Source organism: Cornus florida, unplaced genomic scaffold (assembly GCF_030987335.1).
Source record: "Cornus florida cultivar Cherokee Brave unplaced genomic scaffold, ASM3098733v1 CherokeeBrave_3.0.0_Hap2_Chr01, whole genome shotgun sequence".
Lineage (NCBI taxonomy): Eukaryota > Viridiplantae > Streptophyta > Magnoliopsida > Cornales > Cornaceae > Cornus > Cornus florida.
Window position 1 is genome coordinate 81,161,028 of NW_026775571.1, and position 19,022 is coordinate 81,180,049.

The window sequence follows — 19,022 nt, forward strand, 5'->3', positions numbered from 1 at the left end:
ACTCTCAATCTACCCTCTCTACAGAACCCACATTAACAATATATAGACAAATTTTCAAAACCGTCCACTAAAGTGGTGGATGACACCCCCATCCACCTAGGGTCGTGCTGGTACCCTCTAAGTGTGCCAACATTACATATGCAGTTGACAAGCCCAACTGCTAGCTTGTTGGCACGCTCTGCTCATGCCACATGCATGAGAAGTTACTCAGCATACTCCCACTCTCCATAATATATGCACACGAGTAGGAAGTGTTAGTAACTTCCCCCAACCAACTGAGCCTACTTAGCCATTTTTTGTAACCATCAGCATAGTGGAGGAAAACAGACTCCAACCGCCTGTGCCACATGTATGGGAAGTTACTCAGCACACCCCCACTCCCCAAAATGAGTGGAAAGTGCTAGTAAATTTCCCCAACCAACTAAGCCAACCTTGCGCACCTAGCCCATGCCAAGTCCACTAATTTGCACTCACATATAAATGTCTCAGAGTGCACAGCGTGCCAAGCCATGCACACCCATGTGCATGCCCATAAATACGCTGCTGCACGTTGGCGTGCACATTGATGCTCATCTACGCGCGCTATGCCTGAACACCCATGTGCACGCGACTGCACGCCCGCGCGTACACCGGGCTGGACGCCTACCCGCGTTCCCGCTTAGACGCCTGCTCGCGCCACTGCTCACTTATTTGCCTTTTGGTAGTTCGGATGCTCCCCTCTTGTGCAACCATCTTGGAGTGGAGCAACACGTGTCCATACACGTTGGCTAAGCCCTCTAAGCAAGCCATGCCATAGCCCAACCGATGTGCTCAACAGACCCCTCCCTAGTATAGTTCTAAGGAAAATCAGCACTTTGACAGTAGTAAACATCACCTATGCTTGAAGAGTCATAATGGCCTTTCAGACTCTTCCTGACATCCAAATCGAGTGCCGTCTGCGCTAACCATCTTCTATGGACTCAAGGTACCTCCCATAAAGATCTTGAGCCAAAACTCTAAGCTTCACTTTTTCGCCATATTTACGAAAATGACACTGGGCATCCCCAGTGCACACTGAGAGTATCCCATGGCTGTCAGGGGGTTTGTCAAGGTCCCAACCCTGTAACAAACCTCCCCCACTTAAGAATTTCAACGTCCTCGTTGAAGTAATCACAAAGTGTCACAAGTCTCTACCTGTAACTTAGCATGTTGGCCCCGACCAACCCGAATGTTGAATATAACACTGCAACAACTCCACTGCTGCACTTGAATAATGCCATAAACCCCAACCTCCGCATCGATCCATGACATATTATACCATAGATTCTGAACATCTTTGGATTCTGTCCTCACAACCAGTAACTCAAATTAGAAACACAAATAAAGAGGGAATTCACTATTACTAACCTTGGCAATAATTCCGTGAGCATCTCTGCATAGCCTTCCCCGAAGCCACGTGTCCACCTGCACCTATCATGACTGTATGACAAGAAGATTGACCCAAACACTACCCTCATCCGAGTCGGAATCTCCTCCATTGGTTTTTTGGATGAAATGCACCATTGGAACAGAATTGCTAAAATATGGCATTTTCACACTGTAGCTCCTCTCAAAATATAGATTTGGCATGCAAAAATAGTATTTTGCATTAGAGATGGTCTTGGAGACATATTTTGAAAACATTATTTATTCCACGTTCGGTTGCATGAAATTGGTATCTTGAATTCTCCAATTCCAAGTAACCGAAATTTAATATTTTCCACTGCCTAAACATTTTTTTATGATTCGTAGATTTACAAAGAGAAGAAAAGAAAAAGAAAGAAAGAAGAAAAATCGTACATATCTATGTTTAGTAATGTCCCACGCGTGTATGATACTGCCATGACACTCTTGGAGAACACTTTTTTTATTACACTCTATTTCCAAGCTGTCAAATTACAAAATCTTGTAAAATCATTCCCTTAGCCTTCCAAATTTATCCTTTTTCTGGTAATTTTTTTTTCTTTGCCAAGAAACTTACACACCCATTTATCTCGATGGAGATATTAACTCTTACCAATTATTTTTGAGGCAGACGAGATACCACTAAATTACCTTGTATATTTTCTCGTAAATTACTTCACGATTTAATAGTTTAAATATTAGAAGAATCATAAGAGAGAAATGAATATGCTCCATCCCAAATTACAAGTAGGTTAACATTAACTAAAACGACGAAAGAGAGAAAAAAAATGATATCCTATTTTAGTCATCAGACTAAGGTTACTACCCTTTTAGACGATTGTACAATAAATGGCAATTCAAGCAAACATTCACGTTTGATATTACATATATGAGTGTGTGTGTGTGTGAGACAGTGACTCGCCAACCAAACCTCATCAATCTTATCTTAGGAGGAGTCATCTTAAATCTTAGATAACCACTAACAAGTAACACACACAACAATTTAGCTCATTGACATTGCTGTTGGGGATAACTAACTTCCTCCAACTCACTCAACGGTTGGCTATTGTTGAGAGTTAAATCCCTCATTTTTCACACACAGCGGAAGCATCATTACATCACATTAAACAAGCATATATGGAGATAACAATCACACACACCCACGCACAACATAATATTTTACATGATTCACCCAACTCTAGGGTTACGTGCATGGGAGAGAGAGATTTCACTATTATGAATCAAGTAAGAAGATATACAACCACATGTCAAAACCCCACTCACTCACTCATCATCTATTTTGAGGCTACATGTATACACTCGGGAATTACATATATGTTCCCCTCTCCTCACAACACTCACCCTTAAACCCCTTATATTTCTTATCTTTTACTCTCTTTCTTTCTAAACCTCTCATACCCATATCTATTTATAGAGTCTTCAAATCTAATTCCTTGTTAGACAAGTATTCCTCAAATTTAATTCCTTGTTGGACAAGGATCAACTTACTTACAAAGAGTTACCATATCCATCTTCAACTCTAAAATAACAGGTATAACTTCTTTCCCAAATCTTTAGCCTTTTTCCCCAAGTCTTCTGGATTCCAAAACCCACCAGGAAACTATTTCTCGCAGCTTCCAAAACGAAAAAGAAAACTAATTTTCTGCGCACAAATTTTGAGCCATAAACCCAACAGTCTCCACCTTGGCTCAAAATTCAATCTTCACGTGCTTCTCCAAAGCTCCACTTTGAACAAGGATCTCTTCATAGCTCCACCTCAACTGAAGATTTTTCCACTTCAAATAAAATACTATGATGAACTTGAGAAACACCCTAACAATTGCAAGTTAGAAGATAAGTGTTTTTTTTTTTTAAAAAAAAAAAAAAAAATCCAATTGATAATTGGTGACATGCTCTATTAGGGATGACAAAATGTACAGCCTTGTGTCGGAGTAAGGTGTGAAAATTTTAATGAGTAGGTGGGGGTATATAAAAGACTTTTGGAATCGGTACGAATTGAACTAAACATATCTTTCACAATTCGATTCACTTTTATGCGTCAACGATTCTGGTTTTGAACGAATGCTTGACGGAGCAATGCTGTGTGAAAGTAGAAGGCCCATGGGTTGTGAACTTTTTTTTCCAAGAAAAAGCAATGACTGTATGTGAGGAATAAGCGTCGGCTAACTCTGTGCCAGCAGTCAAGGTATTATAGAGGATGCAAGCGTTATTCGAAATGATTGGAGGTAAATCGTCTATAGGTAGCTTTTTAAATTCAACTCCAAATTAATCTGAAACGATCGAATCGTACCCTTATTAACAAGGATGGGGATTAGGGATGAAGAAGGTGCCTGTCCCGAACTCACCTGGTTGACAAACCTCTCGCCCTAGCCTCCATGCAATCTCCAATTTACAATTAGGTTACCAACTTTCCATTAACTAAAATATTAGATCTATGTGACAGTGACACGTCAACCAAACCTCATCAAGCTTATCTTAGGCGGCGGCCTTGTCACGTAGAATCTTAGATATAAAATACTAGCAAAAACAAGCTAGACTCGGCAATTTGGCTCCTAATTACAATGACATTGATGCCTCCTTGCTGACAAAAACTACTACAGATATTGTCTATTAATTGTCTCTCTCAATCTGCAATATTTATTTGTATACAGACTTCTAATAAGCTGGTTTAATTAATTATGTATAATTGTTGGATGACAATTTTTATTTATTTATTTATTTGTGTATGTGTTAGGCTGCTTGTTGAAGGCATATATCATGACACCTCATACAAATTAACATTCCAAGAGATTAGATTACAAGAAAGCCTGAGCAAACAAGACGACTTTTGTCACATTTTTTTGGACTTTCACCTACCCAAAGCCGGCTATATTTGCTAATATATACATGTATATATGTGTGTGTGTGTGTGAGAGAGAGAGAGAGAGAGAGAGTAATGAAGAAGATTCTATGCCGTACGACGGCTATAAGACAATAAGAAAAACAATAATCCATCTCTGTGCGCGGTGGCACAGTGTCGATTTGGTTAAAGACTTGTAAAATTAACGGTATTGATATAACTAACTTGAGATAATAGTGATAAGGTCTAATTATATAATAATTAGTCATATGGGTTTCTTAATTTTGGAAAAGATGGAAAATTAAACCCCTAATTTCAAGAATGTGTTGACAAATGGTTAGAGTGCAAGTAGATATATATTATATATATAGAAATATATGGCATATGGGTGAGCACAGTACCCAAGCTTTTGAGCAAGTCGACCATATTATTGAAGGTATTCTTTTTAATTCATTAAAGAAACACAATAAGTAATTATTAACCAACAAGAAACATTTAGTGTGTATATATGTCATATTCTATTTAATTAAAATGATACTTTTCTTGTTCAATAATAATTGTTACTTGTGATAAATACTTTACGTATAATTAAAAAAAAAAAAGAAAAAAAAAAAGCAAACTCAATATCTAAGATTTCTGTCATTGTGGGTTGGAGAGTCTTCACATTAAAAGACTATTGTCTTGAACTTGTGACTAAGCCATTGAAGGCCTAGGGGGCATGTGCCCATTGTCAGACCCCTCTATAATATGTGGTAATTTTTTTTTTTTTTTTTTTTAAATGTATGAAAAATGAGTAATGATAGAGAACCGAAAAAGAATTTCCTAATTAACACTGAATTTGATATGGTTAGCTATACTTATCTCCTGTTAAATAATTATCTTTTAAAAACTGTTTAAGTAGATGAGATGGATAAAAACACGTCATATTCGGGACTTATTCGGGAAATCATTAGGTGACTCTATCATTTTCATGAAGAATTTCACGCAGTGCCTCTTAAATTTTGTGGTTTCTAAAATTATCTCTTTATTTTCTCTTTTATTCTTCAAATTTCTTACATTTCCCTAACTTTTAAAATTCTCTTAATTTTATTTTTTTAATTTCCATTCCTTAAAATTCTTCTTTTTAACATGCATGTTTGAATAATTCTCTTATTCTTCTTCTTCTTTTATATTTTATATTTTTTATGTTATGCATATATATATTTTGCACCGTGTCCTTGATCACTTGAAATCCTGATTCCGACCCTGCTATTACAAATACATATAAATAAAATTTTGAATACGAGACAAAGTAGTCAATAATAACCTCTTTTTTCTTTTAGAATTGTGATAAATTATTTATGTATTATTTATATATGGTTAGTGGGACAGAACCATCATCCAAATAATTAGATAAACATTGCATACTTTTGTTGTTCAAGCCTAGTATTAATGTATTATCTTTTATCTATAAATTATATGAAAAAAAAAGAAAATGATGGCATTTGGTTTGGTATCCATTGTTGGAAGTCAAAAAAAACCCATTGACGTGTTGTGTATGCTTCCAATTTTCTTATAAGACAAAAGTAGTGGGAAATACACGCATACGAACATCACAAGACTCACCAAACCCCAAAGGCCCAAAAAGTCTTCATATTATTGTCTTCAAATTATTCACTTGCCTCAACTTTCTCTTCACACAATAAAGAAGAATAGACCATAAAGGTCATACACACACACATGGAAGGTCTCATCCCTATAATTTTCAGGACAATCAAGAGAACCAAGACTCGCCGGAGCTACGAGTGTCTCTCCTCCGGCACGGCTCAGAGCTACAACATCGCCGACTTCTACGACACGGGCACTCATGGCCACATGTACGTGGCCCCTCCACCGGAGAAGATGGCGAGCTTCCATGCAGAAGGTAATGGTGGTACTCACCGGAGACACAAGTCCCTCGGCGATGGGCTCTCGCCGGAGCATATGGTCAAGTCCAAGCAAATGGTGCGGTTTAGGAGCCACAGAATGTTCTCGTGTGTCACTGGTGCCTAAAACTCTCATCTCTCTAGCTCCTTTGGTATTTGTTTGATGAAAATGTCAATTCACACCAAATGTGTCATCTTTCATTTTTTTTGCTAGCTTTATGTAAAATCATGCTTGTTTTTTTTTTTTTCAATTTCTTATATATATATATATGGAAAAGAGCTTGATGTTTGTTGTATGTATTTATAGGAGTAATAGGACTATTAATGCATAATTACGAGGTGATTAATTTGAAGAAATTGATTGATTGATCTCCCAAACCAAATATGGATATCATTGATTGATGTTTCATCAATAATATTAGTGGGTCCCACCACAGGGAATCCATTGCGTTAGTGAATTCATTAATTATTCCAACATTTGGCTGTTCCAGTTTCTGCATTTTTGTGTTCAAGATTAAGCTCTACTCAACTCAAATTTAACCGAGCTTATAGCGGAACTAATGAACATTAGTTTAGATGACATGAAATGTTGAGTGTTCGAGTTTTATTTGGAATAATATTGTGAGTTTGTGTCTGTTTACTAGAACTTTTGAGAAGAAGAACAAAAAAATAATAATAATAATAATAATAATAATAAATGAGCTCATTGAGGAAGCTATGAGCAACTTTCTATTTTAGATCACATTGAAGCAAAAAAAATGAATATATATATATATATATATATATATATATATATATTTTGGAGTGTAATCGGGATCATACCACCTGTATAAAATTGTAGAAGATGTTTTGTGGTGAAACTTTTGGTTAGTGTTGAAGGTATTTGAAATTCTATGTATCAGAGTCTCAAATTCAAGAGGTTGGTTCACTTCGAGGACTTATTTTTTATTTTTAATGTAATTTGGGTTGATGCCTTTTGGAGTTAGAATGACTTGTAAACTAATCCAACCAAATTACTTGACGGCAAGAATTTGATTCTGCAAAAGTAATATTATTTGGTCAAACAAAGAGATCAAACAAGTAGATTAATTCAATTTGTCTTCTTCTCTGCAAATTCAACAACCGAAGAACAAGTCTAGGGAAGAGCCATTCCATAATGAAAATTTTGAAATGGGTACTCTAATTTAAAACTTAAAATGTTTGTGCAAAGTAACACGATCTGTGCCGTTAAAAACTATTTAAGTTTCTTTTATTTCTATATAAAATAATATTTTCGGCGTTTGAAAGAGATTTAGATCGAAGTTGAAATCGAATTCATGTACGTGTAAAATAACTTATCGAAAATTGATGGATAAATTATTTTTATTAGGTTTTAATATTTTTTTTCTTCATAAAATAAAGTAAAAAATAAAATTTTTTAGAAAAATATTTTACATTCAAACAAATGGAGCTAGAGTAAAATAAAAAATGTAAACATGACATCTAATAGTGGCCAGTGAAGTTGAAAACGAAGGGAAGCTGTTTGAGGTCTCACACTTATCCTCAAACCCTTTAGCATGGGAAGGAAAATTAAGATTTAAAAGTAATCCTATTTAAAAATCAAAAAAGACTCAAAAATAATTTCAAACTAACATTTATCAATAAAACAAACAAATAAAAAAAAACCATTAACTATTATGTCTTAAATTAACCCCAAACTTAATCTGTGTAGGGAGGGACTTTTACCCAAACTTTGTGGAATGCCGCTTTATCTTTTTACCTTGTCAAGTAACTCACGCACTTTTGCCATTTCGAAAACTTAAATCCTCGATCTTCTAATTTAGAAAGTAAATGAGATACCCCTATACTACGGTCCTTGGTAGTTTTTGGACGACTCTTTGAAATGAAACCCAAAACAAGCAAGAAAAATTTGGGATGAATTACCTAACAGGACCAAGAATAACTACAGCTAGCTTCCAAGTTTCCAAGTTGTTGTAAAAAACTAGGAACCAAAAATTTAAATATTAAGAAGGACAACCATTTTCATAGCCATTCATTGTGGTTGCCGAAAACATACATTCACAGGATCAGCAACTTAAATTCCATTGGTACTAAATATTGAAAATAATTGTAGGGAGATGATAAAAACAAGAACAAGATTACAATATATATATATATTCATCAATCCATACCTCATTTTAGCAAATCCACGCAAGCGAGAGAGAGACGAAAAAGAGTAAGAATGGGTGGAGTTTTCCTCTCTGTCGTTCTGTTGCTCCTGGTGATGGCTCATACCTCTGTTGCTGCCACTGGACATCTGAAGAGCGACCTGCTTTGCAGCCAGTGTTCCAAGTGTGACTCGAGTAAATGTCCCAAGAGCGAGTCCTTACCTCACATGACCGCGTTTGATGACTCTCTCATTGCTGGAGCATTACAATCCGACTACGTTGACTCCAAGGACAGAGGTGTTTATTCTGTACCAAACATTAAAGGCGGGGAGTCTTCAAAATACAATGCTTATTTTGGCTGGGAATCTACTTCTGGTTCAGCTTCTGGCCACCACAGGTAAATCCTTCATGTTTATATACATCTCCTTCCTTCGAGACAAAAATCAACAAGGCACCCATATGTTGGCTGCACCTGCACACAGTGTTATCACTAGTCTAGCCAAACTTCCAATGGAGCATTTTTCCTGTAAAACTGTCAAAAAAGTAGTAACTGTTGGAAGGTCAAATGGTATTTGGAGATGCAGTACTTAATAACACTTTTAAAAAATATCCTCCTTCCATAAATACATTTTTAACCTATAAATTTACCACTACTCACATACACAATTTAGAAAGCACCAAATTTGAGTTCTGGTTAGATTTCTGTTGCGCTAAAATCTCTATCATTTTTATGTCACCAAACACAGCTAAAACTAAATCTCTAAACTAGAAGTGCTTCTATCTTGCCAAACCTCAATGCAACAGGCACGAGACTTGTAGAGTTAAAATATTCCTACTTACATAGAAAAACATGAGTTTGAGAAGCTTTTGTGAGACAGTAAAAGAGCTGGGATGACATTTGAAAAAGAGTACTAGAACAACTGTAATTCTTATAACCTGTCCAAGAAAGTGTACATATATATACACACACACTATGCTACGTCACTACCTATGTCTAGGTTGGAACTGCACACTTTGTCATTCTCTATGGTTAGCCGAGCCTATTGCATTTGCAATTTAACATGCAAAATTAAAAGCTAACACAAAATCTGCCTTATGGATAACAGGTTCAGAAATTACATGGATAAATGCTCGGGAGGACAAAGTTACCTCACTGTCGACAAGCATGGCAAAGTGAGCCTGCGTTCATTGAAGTCGCTGGAAAGTATAGGTGATGCAGACTGGAAATCTATAAATCCACCCCCGAAATATAACCACCGTGAATTCCGATTCTGGGTCTCTCATAGTACTGGAAAATGCCTCACAGTTTTCGGAGGGAAGACAGAGAAAAAAACAGTGGGCGTATCTGAGTGCAAGTTCGATGCCTCCAACCCATACCAGCTATTTGCCTTCCGCTTCCATTACCATAAAGCCTTTTGCTGTTGCAGCGTTTACAATGAGTAATTTCCCCAATATATGCAAAGATAATAGACCAAAATCATAATAAAGGATATTTGTTAGTGATCTGTCATTTATAATTCTCTTGACAGTGTAATGATTTTTTTAAATAAAGGACACTCTTGATGCCATTTGATTCTTCATATAATAATATCACATCCTCTCTTTACCAATCTAGAATCCAAATGCACCAGATTAAAACAATTTTTCCTATCAAGGCAAGAAATGACAGATGAAAAAAGCATAGGTAGTGAGACAATCATAGACCAACCTTATCAGCACTATCAAACCCAAACACTAAGGGTAAAACTGACAAGCTTATCTGAAATGTTATGACGCAATACTGGGCTTTAGCTTGGATCCCCTCCAAACTCTGCATAAGCTCATCAGAGAATGCAAACCCACCTGAGTTTGATCCAATCTCCACATGTATTTCATAGAGTCTAATTATGCTTATATATATGAAAACACACATAATGGCAATAAAAGATGTACATTGACTAATCTAGTGCCTCTGAAGAAGAACAGCAAGTGAATGGAAGCTCCATGTCCATTATAGCAACAGAAGATCTATCTCGGAACAATCATATTTCAATCTCATTTGATGAAACAGATATTGACATCGAGGAGGCAATCCTATCTGCCTTTCTTCAGGCGGCTTTTGACAAGTTCATTTTTCGAGAAGAAAAAAACAAAGGTTCATTTTTCCTGTTCTGAGAGAACTTGGATTTTAGTGGGAGTTCAACAAAGAGCTCAAAAAGCTAGCTAGGCATCATAAAAATCCAGGCTGTGCATAGCAATGCAGAGGAGAGAGAACTTAGAAAATGGCAGACAAAATGTCACTAGAAAACCTTAAGGCTGTCATTTTCAACACCGACTATGAATTGGATTACTTTCCTACTAAAGCACAAATATTTGACACTGTCCAGCCAACGAAAATCAGGTTTGGAGTTGTATCCCTTCTCTAGATCCAAACATCACATCATTCACACTCGGGGTCACATCAAAGGCATAATTTTTAACACTGACCATGAATTGGATAACTTTGCTACCAAATCTCAACTATTGACACTGGGTGTTGCAGATCCAGCCAACACAAATCAGGTTTGGAGTTGTATCCCTTCTCTTGATCCAAACATCACATCATTCACACTCAGGGTCACATCAAAGACATATAATTGTCACTGAAAAATATATATAACACTGCAAAAGAAGGAGCCAGCATCAGTTTAAAAGAGGGATGAGAGAAAATCAGTTTTGAAAGAGGGATTCGCGGAGAGCATGAACAAAATTAAAGAGAGACCACAAATAAGTTCTTTGGTTGATGAATCTTGTGTCTGTGGTTGGGAGGATGACAAGGAGAAAATCTTTTACTTCTATTAGATATAAACAGTTAGAAGAAGGTCGCATTCATTTCTGTAATTGGTGGTGGTACGAGTGAGGGCGCGGGTATGGAAAGATGAGCCCGGCTCAACTTGGCTAATAATGAAAGGGATGCTGGGTATTTTCAGATAAAAGCATGTCTCTGTCGCATTCATTTCTGTAATTGGTGGTGGTACGAGTGATGGCACGGGTCTGGAAAGATAAGCCTGGCTCAACTTGGCTAATAATGAAAGGGATGCTGGGTATTTTCGGATAAAAGCATGTCTCTGCAGTTTTCTGTTGACTTTAGTAAATGAGAAGCTGTATGAGCAAATTTACAAACAGAAAAAAGGAAAGTTCAAAACCAGGACAATGTTGAACCCTTAGATGTTATACTAATAGATTTATTGGATCAAAGAGATATCTGATTGTCTGGAATTATATAAAATGCTGCCAAAAGTGAGGTCTATTTCCAGTCTTCCCCTCCCCACGCCTTACATAGGCGGGGATCAACACTGAGTAATGATATTTTTTGAAAAAAAAAAAAAAAAAATGTTATATATATAGAAGAAGTCAATCTAAAGGAAAAACACCACGTCCAAGAGTTAGACATCGGAAAAATAATGATATAATGCAAACTTGGATGAAAGGATTGAAGTAAGTGTTCTTTAGTACCTGCAACCACATAAGAAACTGAAGAAGCTCATGATCAAATCCTATTGTGGTGGAAAATTTCCAACTTGGATGAAGGGTTGGTTTTTTCCCCAGCCTTGTCCAATTGGCACTCGATAATTGCAGATAATGCGAGCTCCTCCATCACGAGCACAGGTACATTTATTCGAACATCTTACTGTTAAGAAAATTCACCAATAGAGCAAGTGTCATGAATTCAAAGGGGGAAGACATGATCAGAGGATTCCAGCAGTAGAGACACAAAGATTTAAGGACATGATTGAGCTGGAAGAATGGTCTAAAGTAGAGAGGGTGGACTCCTTACCTTCAAAACATTCACATTATCAAAACTGAGAATTTCTTCAATTGATGCCCTAACCTGATTGTGTTGGAAATACAAGAATGCAAATAGTTTCCTGCACTATCAAGGTTTCAGTTACAGGGTGAATAATTCCCTGCCTCTATTGGCCTAGTCCAGAAATTGTACCAAGCTCAGGGAATTTACCTTGACTTCTTCCTGCATTAGACAAAAGCAGAAGCAACATGACTGACGAATTAACAATTCCAAAACTTCCATCACCGTGCAACCTATTATAGGTAAAAACAGCACTTCAAAACATTATTGTCAATCAGAGAGAGAACTCCTGTCTCTATAAGCATAATATATGGAATTGTATCAAGCTATTCAGTTTCCACAGTTCCTTTCACCTTCAGCAAGACTGGATACCCGTAAATGCAAAAGGTTGACAGCAATCTAAAGGCCGCCTTCACCTCATAACTTCCAACCAGGAGAAGGTAAGGGATACTTCTTACAAAAGGAGCTTATATAAAGATGGTGGGATTGTTCCATGTATTTTTTCCTTGGTAAAACTAGAGATAAAGCAATTCCCGGGCATGACTGCTCTTCCCAGCACTCCATCGCTTCACATTTTAGAAATAGATGAATCCATTACCTCAAATCTCTTTCCTTCATGCCTAAATCCAATATTCAGAAGAACAAAGCTCATTTGCCTGCCTGAAAGGCAGTCTTACCTTCTCTACGTGTTGTTAGGATTTCTTCATACCTCCTATCCTAAGAGCTCATTTTCTTACCTAAAAGACTGCAATATCATCCCATATGCTCCCTAGTACCTCCTCTTTCCTCCCTAACATATAGAGCATTAATCCCTATATTTGTCGCACGAAACCATTCAGCATGTCTGTCAGAATGCCTCAGACAGCTAACTCTCCATAGCACCTAGAATTATATTTCTCACTAATAAACACAAAAGGAAGGTTTATCGTTGCACAGAGAGAGAGAGATCCACTTGTCAACATCTTTTAAATTCCCAATTTTAGGTATGTACAAAACACTAAAGAAAAGTCGATAAAATGAATGCATTAATTGAGATTTCCTAAAACAATGTTCCTGCTCAAGTGGATTGAAGTATGGAGGAAGTTAAGATAAAAACTACTGAATCTGCAAGAAACTTACCAGACAAAATATGATTTGGTAATGTAGTTAATCAAAATAGTCCCATTTATCTTACTTATCTCTCATAAATAACAAAGTTATGTAAAAATGAAAATTACTCATATTTCATAGATGTAGCCCTGAAAACTTCATTAAAACGGAATGTTTCAGTGCATCCGTCAGATACAACCATATGGCAAGCACTGCATCAGTAACCCTCCTAACTTTTCATTCTCTGTGCCATGCATATATTGGTACATCTCTCAGTTTATCACTGTCCGTTGTTGACCGGAACAGTTGGAATTGCTTCTTCGCTATTTCCACTGGTATTCAAACAAGTGGGCTTGGATGCTCCATAATAGAAGTATGCCATTATTTTTGAAAACTCATCTGCTGTTCGAATGGCTGACCATCCAGAAGAATCGAATTATAAATCAACATTTAGAACTTAGAAAATAGGTCAATTAATATTTCTTAATTTAAAAATCACCTTTCTCCCGGTATAAGATCTTTCCTGCTTTAGTGAAGATTAACTCTGGGAAGACAGACACTTTTAGAGCAGAGACCAAATCAAGCTCAACAACAGCATCAATTGCAACACACTGTTCAATGTTGCAAATAAAACGTTAAAAAGGGGAGGGGTGCATGTGAAGGTCTAAAACAACAAAATGCTTCACTTACTCTTGGTGAAGGCAGCCTGCAGTTCCATATGATGTGAATGGCTTTCTCCAATTCATTTCGAATCTTTTCATTTTCCTTTGGTCTACAGAGATTTAAATATCTTACATGAAACAAAAGGTATTCAAATCTAAAGCAAAACAAATATTAAGAAACTTCTACTGTTATTCAACACATTTTGACAGCTTGTATTCAACTATAGCAGCTTTCTTCAACTGATATACAGAGATTTCAATTATAAAATCTGAAGAAAGGCAAGTATGAGGTAGAACCATCTCATTGTACTTGCACTTGTCAGTCCTCAAAAGGTGTTACCTCTAGCTTCCCACCAATGCATGCATCATCACTTCTCTTCTAACATAGTCCTTTATCCATATCAGCATTTTTAATACAGATAAGGTGATTCCATTGAAGACGGGCCTTGCCATATCAGCAGTTTTAATACAGATATGGCGATTCCATTGAAGGTAAGCCTCGGCGCAATAGTAAGGTTGCTCCATTTTGACCAGGAGGTCACGGGTTAGAAATGGGAAACAGCTAGAGTGCGGAGATAAGGGTGTGTACATCCTGACACTCCCTAGACCCCACAATGGCAGATGCCTCATGCACTGAGTCTTTATAAGGTGATTCCATTGCATGAGTTTTTCATGACCTCCCAGTGTTCTAGACTTAACTTACATGTATCTTTCCCTTATATGCCAATTACAGACACCACGTTTGGTTTGCTCTGCTTCGAAGAAAATAATCCAAAAGTCTGGTACCAAATACTCGACACGATAGGTTTAAGAGTTGAATGATTCACATAAAAAATTGGAAAAACAAACACACACACAAACATCCTTAAGCCAAAAACATTAGCCATGGACCAGGAATAAATGACAGCCAACTTACAACCAACTATTGGCACCTTTAGACTTTCTAAATCCACAGAGAACCAAATGCATTGGAACTAAATGTGTAACACTGAATATGATTCGGTTTTCCTATTTAAAATGTGTGGCAAGACACTTGCTATGCTAGTTGCAAAAAAGCACATTGTCAATACAATGATATTAAAGCACCACTTAATCAAGTCACCTTTTTGTATCACCAGCAGTAGTTACTTCATCATAGAAAATCTTTTAAGTACTCCAAGATTTTTGGACATCCCACTCATTTGCATTCATAAAAGGTTAGGCATATGGACATTAAAATGCGACACTGAAGGATGCAACACCCCAACTTTCAAATTCATGAAATGTGAATGAATATTTAGTATAGCCTTCGACAAAAAATTCACAACCATAGGTCAAATCTCATTACTTCAAAGTTCAGACTTCAGTGTTCAAATATATATTACAACTAAATCATTTAAGAATCCTGACGCATTTTCACATGGATGTAGATGAGGATGAATTCACCCCCATCAGCTCAGAACATGCAACAGCACACGTCAAATAATCAAGCACCTTGACAAATTATCATCACGCATTTATTGGCTACCAGAATAGCGGATTTCAGGATTCTGTAAAGCTACTCCCTGCATTGCTGCAAGTGCGGAGTCGTACTGCAGAACTGGGTAGTATTTAAGTAATTATTCTCTTGAACTTGGAATGAAGTCTAAGGTGCAGACCTCTTCCAATCTTGTTTTCCATGTGATCCATCAAGCCGTACCTCAAAGATGACAAAATAAGTAATTTCATTTCCAGTTTGAAGTTCAATTCTAGTTGGAATTAGCCTCAACAAGCTAGGTAATCAGAAAAGAAATCCCTTTCTAAAGAAAGAAGAAGCTTACTGAGAAACATCCGTCGTAGAAGATGAATCAAGACATAACACACTCCACAAGTAGAACTCGACTCTATTTCTACGTCTGAACTTGGTGGGATTGGTTTATCATCCTATCTTATACATGCTAATAGCATGTGATCCCCATATTCTATATAAGAATGGCCTATATTACTAAGGACCATGGTACACAACCATTTGCAATCCTAAGAACTTGTTTTAACCTCTTCTATTCTTTTTCTCTCAAAAGCATTGGAATGCTTTTCACAGGTACCACACTAGTAGCAAGGCTTACTAGAAATTAAGCACATGAAGGTAATGTGAAAATGAAGCAAGGATGTACCTCCATAGATATCATGGAAGAATAATGAAACCAGAAGACGTTTGAAGAAATCTATTGCTACCAAGCGTCTACTTAATTCAGATATTAGCACAGTATAAAGTACAGACATAGAGAGGATGGTGAATGGAGAAAGACCTAGACCAGGGAGGAAGGAAAAGGTATTTCCATATGGCTAGAGCTTTGATACCATATTTGTGACATTACTGGAGTCTGGAAGATGGAAGAACAAAGAGATACACAGGCATCAACTGGAAGCAAGACTAAAAAGCAATATTTGCAAACCACGGAGAAAGAAAAAACAAAAAACACAGATGGGAAGCAGTGAGATGAAAGAAAAACTAACAGTTTGTAACAAACAAAAAGAAAAAGTAAACATTGATATCCTCTAATTTTTCAGTCAGGCAGGAGAGTATTTAAAAGAAAATGAAGCAAAGTTGAAAGGAATAAATGAAGCAACATTGAAAGGAATAGATGAAAACTAACCTTTTATATCGATTATGTACAAGGACAATTAAAGGACTAATATCTTTGAATACAGTCTCTTCCCATTCTGCAGTGGTGATGTCTTTGATTGGACGAATATAATTGTCATCTTGCCACACCAATTCATTTTCGCTATCATAATTCTCATCATCATCTTTCTTAACATTCTTAATAGTAATTTTGTCGAAAAATTGACCCAAGTTGAAACCCCGCCCATCAGCATCTTCTGGCCAATCAGGATCCTCCTCCTCCACAACAAGGGGGTAATCGGCCAAAAGTTTTTGCATCATCTTCTTCTTCTCAACGGGATCTAGCTCTTCCTCGATATCAGGGTTCCTATCAACCACTTCCCTAATTTTCCTCCTCCAGTCACGTCTCTCTTCATCGTCCATAAGTAAGGGATCATCACCATCACTACCACTAGATTCTTCTTCCGCTCTCTTCCCGTCCCCAGACTTGAGTTTTTCTGCTGTTCTGGAAGCTCTTGATCTAATTCCTTCAAACCTACCAGCCTATTTTCACAATCCAATCCCATAAAATAGTTTGTAAGAAAAGATATTAAAATCTACAAAATATTTTATCACTAATGCAAATTTAATTTTTCTAGGAAGGACAAAAAACGAAAGAAAAAAAAGAGACACACCAGAGAAGGTGTCTTTAGAAAGTTTGGTGGTGATAGACCAGAACACTCCATCCTTGTGGAAGAAATTGGGGAAATTCTTTGTTTTGCTTTCAGTAGAGGAGTAGCGCCAGCGAATGAAGGAGAAACTTTTACACTTTTCTCTTTTGCCGAAGAGAACAAATACTCGAAATATGGTGCATGTTGTAGAGCCATACCTATAAAATCAGTTACACAGCTAACTATAAGCAGCAGTTATATTTTCAAAATAAAAGAACTAGAAAGACAACACATAGATCAAACCCTTTTTAAAACTATTAAGTGGTTTGTAAACTTTCAACCATGCCACAAATTGTCATGAAATAGAAAAGACGAGCATACATACAATTGGTTTTCAAGAAGTTGTTTGAGAAGCATTTGCTGCTCAAACAAACAGGGGAAAAGGAAGATTTGAAACATAATCCATTTCCTACAAATATATAGGACCTCATTTCCACACATATTTTCAAATCAGATTGTATTTACAAGATTTAATGATTCATTTGGAAACAAAGGCAGTAAAATGCGACTTCAAATGCAAACCTTAATGGATACTAGTATCATGTTAAAAAAAACTTCTCTCTCTTGTTATTATTATTTTCCGCTTAACTTGGAATGAAAAGCACATAGTAAATGCTCCAATGGAGTATATAATTCAAAAACGACACTGCTTCGAATATTTGACCTAAAATTTAACCCCACACCCGATACAAGTATAATTTGAATGCTTATAATTACAAGCCATTTCACTTATCAATAATAATAATCATAATAATTTCAAGCCATTTCTGGTGCAAACAAGTGCTTCTCAGTAATTAATTGACACATCTAAATTTCAAGTGATGCCAGAACAATGCAATTGGAGATGATACAGGAAATGGGTATTCTCCATCACTATAGCTGCAATAAAAATTGGTATAAAAGGCATGATTTTCAAGCGAGATAACACAAAATATTGTTCAACTGTACAAACCCATAACTAAGAACACCAACCCCACTAATTCACGCAATTTTACAATCAAATATGCATATTTTTTTCCGGCAAATATCCAATATATATATATATATACTTTTCTCTACAAGTAAATTACATGATGAAATTTCAAAAAGAAAGAAAAATTCCAAACAGTGGAAAAAGGCAAAGGCGCATACAAACCAGAAAGACGTGAATTGACTATTGAAGTTTGATAATCCAGCCGGTGAGGTTTGTATCTCCTCTTTTTCTTCTTCTTCTTCTTCTTCTTTTCTTGCTTAGGCTTAAACCCGAGAAACCCAGAACCCCAGAAAATTTCAGGGATAAGGGTAGACCAAACAGTCTCGTTTTGGTGATGCTGCGTCGTTTTGGTGGGTACATAAAATTTGAGTAGCCATGTTAAAATCCTCCAATTTTTTATTTATTTATTTTTAACACAAATTCCCTTGTGCTCCAAAAAATTATTCCATGGACTACATGACCCGTCTAATAGCATAGGGAAAATTCAATAAATCTAAAATATTTACCTGTGTGGTAATATTTGATTGACCTATATAATGTAGTAGCACTTAATCATGTAATGATTTTTAAAAAAACTTATTTTTATTATATTATCATTATTATTTAAAACAATAATATATATACGTTTCTTGCATTGCTCATCCTTTCCAGTGATAAGTAGGTAAACAATATGTTTCTTTCTTTCTCGAAAGGTGCGATACCCCTCGGATCCGAGACACGGGTTGATCAGGCCCAGACCCAAACCCGAGGGATATAAAACAATTAATATGTACGAACAACGAATACAAGTTGAAATATAATTAAGTAAAAATGACTGAAATGAATTCTAATGAAAATTCTCAAAA

The 19,022-nt window shown here is 36.4% G+C and overlaps 2 protein-coding genes across 2 annotated transcripts; one reads left to right on the top strand and one right to left on the bottom strand.

Annotated features, from left to right (window-relative positions):
* The first annotated feature begins 6,001 nt into the window (after positions 1–6,001).
* LOC132275985 (uncharacterized) lies at positions 6,002–6,313 on the top strand. Its single transcript, XM_059777225.1, has one exon. It carries the CDS (start codon positions 6,002–6,004, stop codon positions 6,311–6,313), a length of 312 nt encoding a protein of 103 aa, XP_059633208.1.
* Positions 6,314–13,264: 6,951 nt separating this feature from the next.
* On the bottom strand, positions 13,265–18,514 carry LOC132302792 (thioredoxin-like fold domain-containing protein MRL7L, chloroplastic). Its single transcript, XM_059799738.1, has 6 exons — positions 18,340–18,514; positions 17,169–17,362; positions 16,526–17,037; positions 13,939–14,020; positions 13,748–13,859; positions 13,265–13,662 (listed from the first exon to the last, which is right to left on the bottom strand). Exons 2-6 carry the CDS (start codon positions 17,358–17,360, stop codon positions 13,529–13,531), a joined length of 1,032 nt encoding a protein of 343 aa, XP_059655721.1. The 5' UTR covers positions 17,361–17,362; positions 18,340–18,514; the 3' UTR covers positions 13,265–13,528.
* Positions 18,515–19,022: the final 508 nt, after the last annotated feature.

Coding starts and splice junctions, on each gene's coding strand:
- LOC132275985 (XM_059777225.1), top strand. CDS start 6,002: ATGGAAGGTCTCATCCCTATAATTTTCAGGACAATCAAGAGAACCAAG.
- LOC132302792 (XM_059799738.1), bottom strand. CDS start 17,360: ATGGCTCTACAACATGCACCATATTTCGAGTATTTGTTCTCTTCGGCA. Junction 13,860..13,938: donor GCAGGCTGCCTTCACCAAGA/GTAAGTGAAGCA, acceptor AACATTGAACAG/TGTGTTGCAATTGATGCTGT. Junction 13,663..13,747: donor GATCTTATACCGGGAGAAAG/GTGATTTTTAAA, acceptor CTGGATGGTCAG/CCATTCGAACAGCAGATGAG.